This window comes from Gambusia affinis, linkage group LG06, assembly GCF_019740435.1.
Source record: "Gambusia affinis linkage group LG06, SWU_Gaff_1.0, whole genome shotgun sequence".
NCBI classification, from domain to species: Eukaryota; Metazoa; Chordata; class Actinopteri; order Cyprinodontiformes; family Poeciliidae; genus Gambusia; species Gambusia affinis.
The window spans coordinates 6,620,793-6,635,292 of record NC_057873.1 but is presented as its reverse complement, the minus strand read 5'-3'; the positions used below and the strand labels follow the sequence as shown (position 1 = coordinate 6,635,292).

Below are 14,500 nucleotides of genomic sequence, written 5' to 3'. Positions count from 1 at the left end.
AATCTCACTGAAGTTTTTTTAAATGTCTGTCTTTTAATTTGAGGACATTTTTTCATTGAGCAAAAAAAGTAAATCAAGGACAAAAAATTGTTTCAGTCACCAGATACACAATAATTGCATAAATATCAATACTAAAATATTTTTACAATATCTTAATACAGTATTATTCTGTCATTTCTTCATCTGAGTGCACAGGTGTTATGTAGGACATACATCTGAGGCCTAAAAGACCTGTAAAAAAATTAAGTATGCCTGTTTAAAAACAAAGAAATCCCTTTTAAATTGCTTCAGGATTTTTTTTGTTGTTGTTTAAATGCAAATCAATTACTGGATTTCAGACACGTGACCCGGATGACGCATGAAATCCATATTATCTCGACAAAAAAGACTTGTCATGAATGATTTAATCGGCGTGGAGACGATCGACATAACTATCTGGTGCACCAGACCTGGCTGAGGTCTGATGCTACTGAAGAAAGTTTTCAAAAGTCTGGAGCATATTATTAATTATTTTATTTCAGGTTGGGTCAACCATATAGGATAAAAAGAAGCAATAAATGGCGGACGACTTGTTTTTGCCGGGATGAGTAGTGAGTCGTGCAATTTTAAGTATGATAACGATGCTATCGCTAACAACAAGCTAACCCATGTTATTTCTATGTACTTGGATAGCCTGGTAAATAATTCATTTAGCTTCTGTAAACCCAAATTTATGCTGGAGTTTTATGTTAATGTTGAGTCATTGTAGGACGTTGGATTCAGGTCCAACGTAGGTCAACCATTCTCTGCGATCTACAGAAACCCCATCTCATTGTGACTCTATGGTTGGGTAGGTTATATTTAATTTATTTATTATTTTTTCTTGGCATGAAATAAACATTTTCTGTCCAGCACTCGGCACTAAGTTAGCTGCTAACAATATTAGCACTTTGGGGACTACCAATCTACGACGTCAAAATAAAATATCTTACCTTACACATAAATGCTTGTCTTTCTAAGTAACTGTCCATTAAAATGTCTGAAAATGCAATTTAAATGATACAGTGCTTACATGTTAAAAATTGGCGCTGCAAATTCTAGCATTGTGAAAAGAAAAGAAAAGTGTGAAAAGAAAATGCAGTTTTCACAGCAGAAATCAAAACACAAAGATGGAATCTTTTTTTTTGTCGGCTGAAGAGAGTCGATTGTATTGACTTTTATTTAATGTTATAAGAATAGAGAGGGCTGAATACATAAGCATACCACACTTTTTAGATTTTATTTGTATCTTTTTTACGTCTACTTACTGACTAAGTAGACACTGCTTTGTTTGGATCTATCAAAAAAAACACATCAACAACATAGAGTTAAGATCAGAAACCCAAGATGATTTCGCATGAAGCTGAACTTTTTCATCAGCTACTGAATTAGTTATGTTTGAGGAACATTAATGAGATTAATTCCCCTCTGCCGTGGTGCGTTCCTTGAAGGATAATTCTCCAATCCTCCACTAGAGTGCATTCACACCCGGCTTCATCCATAAGAGTGCATCATGTCAGAAGAGGAATGTTCATACAATGAGGGTCTGTGTATAGTAGCTCTGGTATTGCCTCGGTCTACCACACGGACAAATGATTGTCAATGGACTATTGAGACGAATCTCAATCGGTTACTCTAACGGCTCCACGCGTTTCGACCTCCTGTTTCCCCCCCTTTTGCTTTGCGATCAAATTCCTCTCTGGATGGAGATGGACAAACAAAGAGAGAAAGGACTAATTTCCAAACAACAATGCCGTGAGTCTTGAAGTTTTGTGGATTCGGCGTCTTTATGTGCTTGCTTCTCTCGCTCTGGGAACGAACCGCTCACTCCCATATTCTCGGCTCCTCTGACGGTCGCACTCTTTCGGCTATGCAACGGGAGAAACACACACACACACCCGGGCTGAAAATGTAGCACGGACGGTGGGAGTGAAGTTGTGCGTGCCATGGTTTTGAATCATCGGAGGGATTCGCGTTGAATGCAGCCTGTTTGTCTCTGAGCAGAGGTCGCGTCGTTAAGGAAGAGAAGATTCATTCCAGTTGTGACCCCCACGACTCCTCTCATGTTTGGAAATCATTTTACCCCGAAAGAGTAGGATGCTGTAACTTTGGGACTTTTGCTCTTTTTTAGGCACACGAGGACAATAGTTTGGGAATTTTCTTACTTAAATGTTTGGTGTTTTCATATGGGAACTGTCAATTTAAACTAATATCCAAAATAAATAGGCCAGCATTTCAGTTTTTCCATATGGAATTCTAGTTAAATTCTTTACACATTGTTTTCTTGATCTGGCTGAGAGGACCTCAGCTTTTCTAAACTTGTGAGGGACCAGCGGGCATGGGAGAGGCGACTCCCGCTCAGTCTGCTGCTGCTGCAGGGACCTTCGTGCCCATGTTGGGTGTCGGGTTAGGAGCCATGCCCGGCGGGGTGGTCGGCAACGGACCGATGGTGCCCACCTCCAGAGGAGGCTCCGCGGACCCTCAGCTGCACAACGCCATCGTGGAGCGTCTGCGCGCCCGCATTGAGCAGTTCAGGAGGCATCACTCCACCTGCGAGAACCGCTACCAGAGGGGTCAGGCCGAGAGCTCCGACCGGGAGCACGAAAACACGCTGCACCTGCTTAACATCGTCCAACAGGGGCCCGGGAACAGAAAAAGCAAAGGGAGCCGGGGTTCGAACCAGCAACCTCCAGACTACAGCAGGGCCAATGGGGAGCAGAAGGGATCAGAGGGCGAGCAGAAGATTTCCACCCGCATCGCGGTAAGTTGGGATCATCAGTCGACATGAATTATAAATATTGTTCTGATTAACTCAATCAATGTTTGAATGGGCCCTGAGCCAGCCCCTTCCTCTGGGCCCCAACCATCTTAAGGCTCCCATTAAGTTAAAAATGAGGTTTAAAGTCACCAAAATAGGGTAATTTTGTTTTTCTTTTTTAATATTCCATGAATATGAAACTGTTTTAAAGAATTTCTGTGCAGTGTAGATTAGTCCAGAAAACTTGAAAAGAGGATAAATTTTAAAAAGTGCACAGCTACTCCCAAGACTGTGCCTCCCAGGGTTATTAGTCATATTTTCCATATTATAAATTCCCACTGAACTTACCTTCAGTTGATAGTTTTGTTTGGGGTGACCAGATGGGGGCTGCTAACTGAGCGAGGGCTGAAGCGATTAATCAGAGTTATCGTGATGAATCGATTATGGAAATAATCGTCAACTAATTTAGTAAACGGTTAATTGTTAACTAGAGTATACAGACTTACAGAAATACTATTTACTGAAAGAACAACACTCAAAGCCATACATTTCACAAAAGTATATACATTATGCATTTAAGATATAAAAAAGTTTTTCTGTGAATATGTTTTATCCAGAACTCCTCAGTTTTAGCATCACCTGGTTCACATTATGTAAAAGAAATATCCTATTAATCACATTTTTCTATCAAATCACTAATCAGTTGATGCAAAAAAAAAAAAAGTCAACAGATCAACCCTACATACAGTGATGTTAAGTGAAGGAGGAAGGACTGAGACTGCAAGTGATCAAGTATTCACTAAAGAAATTTCATTTTACACAATAATATGTTTTTTTTTTATTATTTAAAAAGTAATTGTTTATTTAGAGATGTTTAATTGATTTTTTTGTAAGTATTTCTAAAATAGTATAAAAAAACTAAAGTGGTAAATAAGAACTCTGCAGAATGTGCCATGCTTTTTTTAAATGTGATTTATTGATTAATCTTCAAAACAATCAATCAAATAATTAAGTAACATTGGCTAAGTTATGGTTTAGGGCTCCAATAGGCTATCAGAGCTCACAAGATTGCTTAACTTCTCAAAGATCTCAAAGCTTCACGTCTGTGACGTATTCCTTGAATTTCGCCTTTGGGACAATAAAGTCTAACCAACCTGCTTTTAAGTCTGTTTAAATAGACCCATAAAAAATATATATATATTTAAAAGAATAATATAAACATTTAGGCATTCTTTGTTGAAGGAATTTTAGCTCGATTTCACCCAGAAGACCAAAGTCGTTGCCGAAATATATCCATCCACAGACAACGTTCCTAATATTCCTGATATTCCTAGTATTGCTGGTAAAAATGTTGAAGCTGGTTTGCAGCATAACCTACAATGAAATAGTTTTGAGATTACTGGGCCATGAAGAGGTTTAGAGTTTCCTCCAGAGTGTCAATGTCTTCATGCGCTTTTGATTCAAACTGTGGGATGCAGGTGTGTGTTGCACTTAACCTAGTTAATACAGAACTTAACCAGTTTTGTGGTGCAGAAAGTTCAGTTTCTCTTTCTCAATAAGGCAGCAGTTTTCAAATGATCAATTCAAATGGCCATTGCCTGAATTATGTCTATTGCATGATGTTTATTTCTTCATAATGACAGAGCTAAAGAATATACAATAAATAGACAAAATTTCTATGTTCTCTGACTTTGGTTGGACTACCATGCTGTATGGAAACTCTTGAGAGAGCAGTTGGTGAAATGTGAGATTTATTGCGTTGTTTCCTTTATTTGGCATCTGGGAGTTCAGCAATGAGACTATGAATTATTTCACAAGCAACATTTCAATATAGAGTCGAAAGGGTGAGAGTTTGCAGATGTTCTCTTTCCGAATGCGCTCGAGATGCCGGAGAGAAAAACAAACAATGAAACATTTTTTTCCAGTAAAACCCATAAAAGCGCATTTAGGAAGGTTCTGTAGTTTTCTTTATTATTTTTTATCTCCGGAATGAGGCAAGTGACGTTATCTCCTATGTATCCCACAGCTGTATGGAGATCTTATATTTATGATTGGATGTTACATGTGCGCTTTTCAAGTTGCTAAGTTAAATTCAGCTGTGAGACATGACGGGAGGTAAGACAGCACCATCATGGATTATACTGACGCTCTAAAAGAGGTCAGGGAACATCATTATCATGCACCGTTTCATTTTTACTGATGTTGACTTGGGACTAGTGTGTTCTATATAAAACTGATGAGTGCAGCAAGATGTGCAGAGGAAATGAAGTCCTGGCGTACATGTTCATATAAAGCCTGAGGTTAATTTTTTTTTCTTTTTTTTTCTCCTCAGCTTGTGATGATTTGGTGAGGCAGAACAGCAGTCGTAGCAGAAATCTCACATTAAGTGCTCTGCCTCTATCCATCACGGATGGAGCCAGTTAATGCTTAAATTGATCAAAAATAAGTAAATTCTGAGGGTGAGAACTACAACGCTTTGCTAAACATTCATCTTTGTTGCTCTTTTATGCATTACGTCATTTTGCAACTGAGTGTTTTAGTGAGATTGTATGACATTAGATCAATACACAGTTTGGTATAACCTTAAACTGGAAGGAAAATACTTTTTTTTGTTATTTTGAAAACATAATGCAGCATAGCATGGGCCATTGTTCAATTCCAAATGGACTGAATCTGGCACAAGTGCAACTTTACCAAAACATGACAGTCCAGCTAAACTGACAGGTTGGGCAACATATAGAGGTAAACTGAACAGGCCTTGGTAATGTCCTCTGCTCAGGCAAAAGAATCGCTGATGTAACTGTTAGTCATTTTCTACAAATCTGTTGCTGTATTCTCAAAGAATCTGAGCTTCTGGTGATGTTATTTTAGGAAAAATCTTTGAATTTCTCCTGTTCTATTACAAGAATTTGACATTGGTAAGATAAAGGTTGTTCACAAACTCCTCATTATTTATGATGATGTAAACCAGGCGTCATCAAACATGTTGATGCCGTGTAGCAGTTATTTAAATTTTACATAGTTTAATAGTCATGACAGTTTTCTGAATCCAGTCTAGACTGTATGATTGGTGCATTTCTTTCAATTTCCTGCTTCAGGTATTTGTTTTTTTAATGTCTTACTTTCATGTATCAATAAATCACAGTCCCTAGAAAATGGCGTCAAACTTAGGCCGATCCAGACCTCCTCACTGCGTTTCTGTCAAGTCTGTCAAGTCGATATAGGTTATTATAGTACACACTTCTCAGTTGTGAACAAAGCCATCAATAAAAGGCATGTCTGTGTATGTTATTGACTGTTCACATTGTAATTTGCAAAGGAATGGAAAACCAAGTGAGGGGCAAACAAAACGATAGATTATGACTAGTTTGTTGTGCAGAGTGAGCAGCACTTAACAGCACTGAGGCCGGATTAACAGAAGATATGTCTTGTAGATAATTTTAGATATATTGGAAAGAAGAGATGAGAGCTTACTTATTGGCTTAGGGAAAAAAAAACGATTTCCCTTAATGCCTGGATGAACTCACTGAACGCTTTGGGATAGGTCATATTTTAGATTGCTGTTTATTTTCTTTTTTTCCCTAGCACTGGTTTCCCATTCTTTCCACTCATACCTGTATCAGTGGATGCACCGAACAGAGAAATAGGTCACTCAGTAGAGCTTACAAAATGTCAGCCCCTGTATTACATCTTACAGACATTTGTTTTCATCAGATGGGTATCCAGCATTATCTTACGTTGTCTGTCAACGAGAGCGATAGTGGGTGTGGAAACTAAGAGCTCAATGATACAGCCGCGCTAGCGTGCAATGCATTGTCATAACCTATTATAGTGTGCTTAACAAATGGCTCTCTAAGCACCTTCTTGAAATATTTGCTGACCATGAAACTGTTTGAACCACAAGGCCCTCATATAAATGTTTAGAGCCACTGAATACATTTCCTGCACATGTTTACTTAAAGTCAAACAGGCCTTGAAAAAGCAGTAGACGAGGGATGCCTGGTGATTAACAGTCCTGCGTGCACTGGGAGGATTTTGTTATTACCCAGTGAAAGATCTGGGAATGATCGTCACAGAACTGAAAGGACTAGAAGTGTTATTCTATTTTAGCTTGAAACAACATAAAGTTTTGTTTTTATTCTGCTGCTATTTGTCACGCCTCAAAGAAAGGCAAGTCTTTGTTTCTAATCTTTTTACAAATTGTTGAAAATAAGCAACTGGAGTCGTTTGCTTCTTTTGGCAGATCAGATATTTCCAACCAGAAGGTCAACGCTGTGGCAGCAGTAATCTCGAAGCTTGCAGAGAGACCTCAGAGTTTATTACCGCTGACGTAAATACAACTTCTAGCTGACCACCGGATTGACAGCTTAGTCAAATAGCGTGGAGAAAAAGAAAATCACTGCACTCTCTTGTGGTTTCTGTGTAGCATGGAGAGTTTGTGGGGCGGGGTTTGTGCGCTGTGAGTATTTCCTGGCATGCCAGGTCTGAATCAGAGGTGCTGGTTGTGATGTGAAACAATTAACCCAGGTTCATGGGAGCTCCACCCAGTTTTGGTCATGGTTAAGCTGCAGGATTTTTTTTTTCTCTTAGAAGTGACTGCTTGGAAGCTGATGTGGAATGCTGCTGGTGTTTTTATATCGTATGAACAAACTGTAAATCAGATTTTGTTCCTTTTGTTTAAATATTTGCCTACTTTACAGAGTTCTTCATCTTTTTTTTAGGCTTAATACCCTTTTAAAATAGATTTCAATATAATGTTTTTGCCACAATTTTACTCTTATGAGACTTTCAGAAACAAAGTGACACATGATTGTAGAGTACAACAAAAATATATCAAAATAGAAATGAGTCAATACTTTGTATTTTTGTTCTTTAGTTTTGTTTTGGTCAGAGCATCTTCTTCCACACGTTTCCCTTGTTCCCTTCCTGGTTTGTGGGAAACTTTAAACAAGACTTCTTCTCTTAATTTCAACAATGGCTTTCTCTCTATGGACAACATTTCTGGCACCCATGATTGAATTGTTGATAAGCAGCTTGAGATGCTGTATACAACCTGAGCTGTCTTAAAAAAACATCACCAGTGACCTTTGAAGGAAATTGGTTGCATAGGGCTTTATTTGGGGTTTCAGCATAATTGGGGTGGAATACAAACAGATGTCATGATTTTTATTTATTATTATTATTATTTATTTTTTTTAAAGACTTCCTCTAAACTATTTCCCACTACATTGTTTTGGTCTATTAAACAAAATCTAACTTAAATACACCAAACATGGAAAAAGCAGGAGAGGTGTCTATAATTTATCTAAATACTTTTTCATTCATTGAATTTGACCCGTAGTTCTTCACAGATTTCACTAAACAGAAAGTTTAGACACATCAGGGAATATTGCTCATTATAGCATAGTTTTTTGCTCAAGTCATCCTAAATCAAACTCAGACTTCCTCGTATTTCCAGAAACACAAACTATTTATTTGTGAATTTAAGTCTCTTGATTGGAATCAGGGATTATGGAGACATTTTGATCATAGGGACATCACAGATTTATCGTCATCATTATTATTCTTTAAAACCTAAGTGTTGTAACATTTCTCGCAGGACATTCCAAAGTCAAACAGAGGTCAGTTCATACATTTTCATCACCAAATAGTTTTAAGTGAGCACAGCTTGTCTTCAGGGAACAGGGATGTTAGTGTGTGTTAATGTCTCACAAAGAAAGCTATCACACTCCCTTCCAAGTTTCCATTGAATTACTTCATTTGTTTGGGCCTCTGATAGTTTTTCCTCTTCCTTAATAGCGAGTTGCACATGTCTTTCGGCTAAATCGAATGTGAAATGAATATCTCTCTCATCAGTTATTATAGTTTTATGAAAACATTGGCATAAATGTGATGTAAACAACTTCACATCACATATTTTTTTAAATCAAGATTACAGTTCTCTCTCCAGGGAGGCAGCTTTACAAGGTTCAACAAGTTTCTCTTCTGGTAGCCAATGCAGAAATAAGATTTTTAAAGAAGCACTAATCAAATTCACCAGTGATTGACATTTCTCACTGAAGCTTTAGTTTTTCCAATCCCTTTAACTTTATGACTTCATTTACTAAATATGTTATGAACTCATTGGTTTTTTTAGTCAAACAAATTGTTGTCTGCTGTTATCCAGTGTGATCAGGGGTTTAGTAGAGATATTCAGCAGCTTAGCTCCAGTGTGATGATGTCTGGAAGTTTTGGTAGTGGTCCAACATATTTTCCTTTTCCTACTTCAGAGAGAACAATGTTTCACAAAAGATGAAAGATATCAAACTGGGATTTTTTATAGCTCTTTTTTCCTATTCCGTCAAGGCATCTATCTTTAGTTTTATCTAGCCCCAAAAAATAAAATGTATTGTGCACCTGTGGGTTGTTCTTATGGGGTTCAAGGGAAAATGCAGCAAAAGCTTTCAGAACGATTAATCAAAAACAGTTCTGTGCTTCTAGTTGTTCCTTGCAATCAGTTTTTCGTGCAAATGAAAATGGGTAAGAATGTGCACAAGTGGCATACATGTCAGTCAGCCTGCCAGACTACAGTTGGGATTATAAACTGAATCTTGCTGATTGCCCAATTTTATGTATTTATTTTTTTCCTGAAGAAAAAACACTATGTTTTATCACAATCAATTTCCTTAAGTGCTAACAGTGGTATTTCCTCTCAAGGCATTTTGTACATATTTCTGTTTTTTTCCACAGCTAACAGCTTATTGAATATCCAAGCAATGACAAGTGAGAGTTTGGCCATGTTCAGTTTATTAATAAACTACTCTAAACTTGCGGTGTCGTGACTGTTACAAATTATCTTGTGAAATGAAATCTCATGTCACAAGATCTTGAAATGCTAGGTCAGAATGTTCTTTTATTTTTTATTTTTATTTTATTTTATTTTAATCAAACTGAAGCCTGCAGGTAAAAAGCTATGTACTTGATGTCAGCATCTGACTTCTTCTGGTAATCCCAAATATTTAGGGAAACCCAAATCATATTTTAATAAAAAAATATGTCCTTGTTGGCAGCCAATTCTTCAATGCTCAACTCTTAGCGATCCTTTTTGAACCGGTTTTATGAAAAGTGTTAACTCTTCAGATGAAATCATTCATGGTTGAAGTCTGATAACCTGTTCTGTCTCAATTCAGCAAGACAAGTGCAATATATGGTAAGGAGAAACTTGAAATGCCTAAATTTGTCCAGTATTTACGGTACCTAATAGCTGAGCTAATTTTCTGTTTAGTGCTTTTGCTAACTTTGAAAATGTTTAGCATACTTAGCTTCACCTAATTTTTTTTTTTTTGGACAAAAATTTTGTAAACTTTCAGTTCAACACAGTCAAGTTCAGTTTATTATTGAGATTGTTTAAACAGTTTACTGTCTAGGGAAACCCAGGTGCTTACAATGAGTTAAGGCAAGAAATAAGAAATTAGTTCTTTTAATTAAGGTTGCATGAACAAAGTTCTTGTTGTCAAGTTTTACTCATAAGTTGCACGAACTAGAGCACAAAAATCAGAGAAAGTCTTCATAAATCCTAGTTAGTGGCTATGGATGCTAAAGCTAATATTAGAGCTAGCTAAATGGCTATGTCATCAAAGATTCTATAAAACACAATTTGAGATTTCTATGAAAACTAAAAACAAGATACAATATCATTTGGGTCATTTGTGGTAGGTAATCATTCATACCGAGTCAGATTCTCCTGAAGATTTCCACCTATTGAAGAGGTTTCCTTTCCACTGCCGCTACATACTTACTCACACATTGTGAGTGATTATTTGGAAGTCGAGGATGCAATGCAAACATTTTTCCACTGTTGTTACTTGTCCAGGAGTGAATGCTGTAAGTTGATGACTCAATGCAGTGCAGCTGGACTTCCTTGTAAAGAAAACGCTTTTTTCTTTTACTAATTTGGATTAAAAGTTTATTGTTTGATAACTAGGATCAAAATGTTTATTCTTGTAGATGTGTTGTGAATTGGTGCTGTGTGAATAAACTAATTAGTTGCTCGTCGGGCTGATTGACAACATTGGTGCTGTAGAAGCTTTCACCACTGTTGGATTATGCATGTGATAACATTTTAAGTGCTGTGAAAATACCTTGACTGTAAATGTTTGCCAGGTACTAAAGTTAGCAACTAATTTGCAACTTCCTAAGGGAACCAAACTAAGCAGGCATGAAGAGCAGAGATCCTAAAAAAAAAAAAAGATTGAGATTCAAAAAGCCTTTTTTCTATTTGTGAAATTAAAAAAAGTCAAATTTCTATGTTTAGATGTGTTTTTTGGCATTATTATTACCTAATTAGACAAGCATACAAACTGCAGAGTGTGAGCTGGTCCTGCAATCATTACAGGCTCCTTGGAACATGTTGTGATTTATGAAAGTTTAATGTGTTTGTGAAAACAAAAAATGGGGATTCCAAAAAAATAGTACTAAGAATCTTGTCTTGTACTTTTGAATCATCTTGTCTCGTCAGCTGTTTGTTCTGAATATCAACTTCCATACAAAACAAAAAACTCATATAGTTATATAGTTGTTACTTACAAAAGTAAAATATTTATCATCAGCTTTTTTTTTTTCTAAAGGCTTCATACGGAGCATTATGCAGCAGCTTCTTGTTGAAAATCATCCTCTGTGAATCTGGGACATCTCTGTACCTGGCAAGATTTGTATTCCCTTCCCTTCCTGAAATGAGTCCACTTTTATCATTTTTTTCCCCCGAACAATTTAGATTTTGTATAGAGGTTCCAGTCTCTCCCCACCCCAAAATAATAATAATAATAATAATAATAATAATAATAATAATAATAATAATAATAATAATAATAATCAGGTAAAGAAACCACAGGAAAAAAAAAAAGAAAATCATCCAGACAGAAGTTTCTAGACACCCAGTGGGGCAGTGAGGATATGTGTTAAATCAAAAGCCTTTACAGATCATGTGTTATACTGTATTTGCAGCAGCAGTTCCATAAGAACCCCTCACCCACCTTTTCCGTTTTTCATTCCTCCAGTCTCACACCCTTCCACATACACAAGTACATGCAAAACCCACCCTGCTGCACACTCCTCATGTTTTATTCAGCAGCCTATGGGAAGACTGTATTTGTCTTTGAAGAGTGCTGCAAAAATCATGTATTAAATCCATCCCCTCCTTGCTCTTCAAGGAATGATACACTGTAAGTGGTATATGCTCAGAAAAAACATGATCTTCTGACAATCCAGGTGGGCTTGGTCTGCTCTGCTGATTTATGAGCTGCACTTTATAACAGCCAGACCTTTAGGGTAAATCCTGCCTTTGGTTTCACTGGAACCACTGCCTGCCTGGGATCTAAAGCCTTTTTATTCTCCGACATTTCCCAGCTGTCCTTGGCTGTGGTCCCTGGCCACAAACAAAGCTTGCAAGGCAACAGCTTTACCTTGAGATACAAGTTTAGAGAATTTACACCATCAGCACCCACTTTGCAAAATTACCTCCCTTGTGGAGCAGCCTTATTTGTCTTCGTGTCAGACTGGCCTGTTTTGTGCAGGGAAATAAAAAAATATGTAAGTTAAAGTGAATGAGTCTGCATAATTTAACACAATAAGATCAGGTTTTATGTGCTACCGAAACTTGATGCTCACAAAAGGAATTTGCTGCTGTTCCAATTTAGTTTTACTGCTGCATGACAGTAACTGTGTCTTCCTGTTTGTTATTTTGAATTTCTATGAAATTTTCAGGGTTAAACACCATTTTATTCCAGACTTTTTGTCCCTTTTTTAGCTTATCTTAAAGTATAGATTCAAAACTTTACTACAAAAAATTCACAGATATTTTTGTTGTTTATTTCAAATATTAAACATGGAAAATTGATTGATGGTTAAGTAATGGATGGTTGATTGGATAGATCCAAAGATTTTTCCTTTCTCTGTCTTCTTTTTCCTTACTTTTCCAGACTTTGAAAACATTTGAATGAAATTGTAGACAGCAGAAGAAGGCCTATTTTAGACAGTTTATTAAAGCTTAAAATAACTGAACGATACATTGTTCCATATCAATAACAGATGTGGGATTATACAGAGAACTGTTGGATCAGCAGGCACTGATGGAGAGGATATTTGATTTTTCACTTTTGAATTCTGCATGGGTAATTCTTCTTTTAGATGACAAATCTGTCAACATTTATATGATTACTCTATTAATCAAAATGATTTTAGCTCTTCTCTGCTTTCTGTGGGTTCTCTTTCTTTTATCAACGCCAACAGTTCTTTTGGAACAATTTCTCCATGTTGCACTCTTGTGAATTTCAACTTGCTGAATTCTCACACATTCAGAATGCCCACAGTAAATAAAATGGCTCTTTAAATATGAATTTGAAGATACTTTTTCTCCTTGATTGATCAGCTCAAATTCAAACCATAACATGCTTTGCTAAACAGCATTATTTTTGTCTGAAACCAAGTGTGAGATTTTTTTTAATGCTTTTGTTCTGTTAGGGGAAACGCTGAAAAGAATTTGATAAGAGAAAAAACGTTTTTAAAATTTTCAACCATAAGTTGAGTTAGTCGCCAACCTTAGCCTTAGCCTTATTTAACCATTAGCAAAATGATTTGAAATATATTTATTCACCAACATTTAAATTTCAAGTAACAGACTTACTCAACTCACTAAAATGTAATGGTAAAACACAACATCAGACTGTGATCTACATGAAAAATTACATGTAATTTTTAATTTTAACAATCCACATTGAAAGGTGTATCGCCTCTGACCACCACTTTATGATACAGCACCACCAATCCTTCTGGCTTTTGTTCTATTTTCAAGCAAGCCCATTCATCTGTTCTGTCTCAGCGCCATCCAGCACCTCCTATCTAATGAGTGTTACAGGCGATAAGTGATATGCTTGAAAAATGAAGCAGGGGAGAGTGGCGATCCTAATGATTTAGCCTTTACCTGTGCACAGCTATCACACAACTCGATTCTTGTATTTAAAATGTTCACGTGTTTCAATAATGCTACCAGAGAAGAAGAACAATTTCTTTCAACATTTAAGTTACCGGTCGGCAATGGAAGCGATTTTTGTCCTCAACTTCCTGTAGTGCTCTTTACTTGTATGAAAAATGTCTACGTGGTTCAAAGTGACATGACAATTTTTTTCCCCTCATCATCAGTCACTCTTTACCTCCAGTGTTTCTAATAGAGATTAAAACAGCACATGACTTCTGGGTGTGCAATAATATCTCCTTTAACATTTCCTGTTATCTAAAGTCCAAAACTCGACAGGTATGGTTTAGCAGAAGCTAATGCTAAAGTGTTAATTTAATTTTGACATTATAATTTACATTTTGTATAAAGGTATTAGATATTGTATGCTCATATAATGTTTGCTATTGTCTGTTTTATTTTCTTTGTATGCCTCTTGCTTGGAAAAGAAAAATAAAAGGAAAAAGGAGAGAATGTGAAGAGAGGAAATGGAACTGTCTTCATTCACTTCAGAATAAGGGCATAGATATAAACATCTAGCTACCTAAAGAATAAAATAATAAATAAACAAACTTTGTTTAAGTGCAGGGAGTCAAGTAGATTAACCCTTCAGAGGTTAGCTAAAGAGCTAGGTGAAAAATAAGCTTTGCTGCTAGCACATTAGCTGATTACTGGAAGAGTGTCCACCACTGGGAACTGTTGGTTTGCTTCTAACAACCATTTATTTTTGCTTTGGC

The 14,500-nt window shown here is 36.7% G+C and overlaps 1 protein-coding gene across 1 annotated transcript in view; it reads left to right on the top strand.

Annotated features, from left to right (window-relative positions):
* The first annotated feature begins 1,458 nt into the window (after positions 1–1,458).
* zmp:0000001236 (mastermind-like protein 2) overlaps positions 1,459–14,500 on the top strand; it is a 51,154-nt gene continuing 38,112 nt past the window's right edge. Inside the window, exon 1 of the mRNA XM_044120446.1 lies at positions 1,459–2,779. Coding sequence (XP_043976381.1) covers positions 2,357–2,779 — 423 coding nt within the window. The 5' untranslated portion in view covers positions 1,459–2,356. The remainder of the gene's footprint in view (positions 2,780–14,500) is intronic.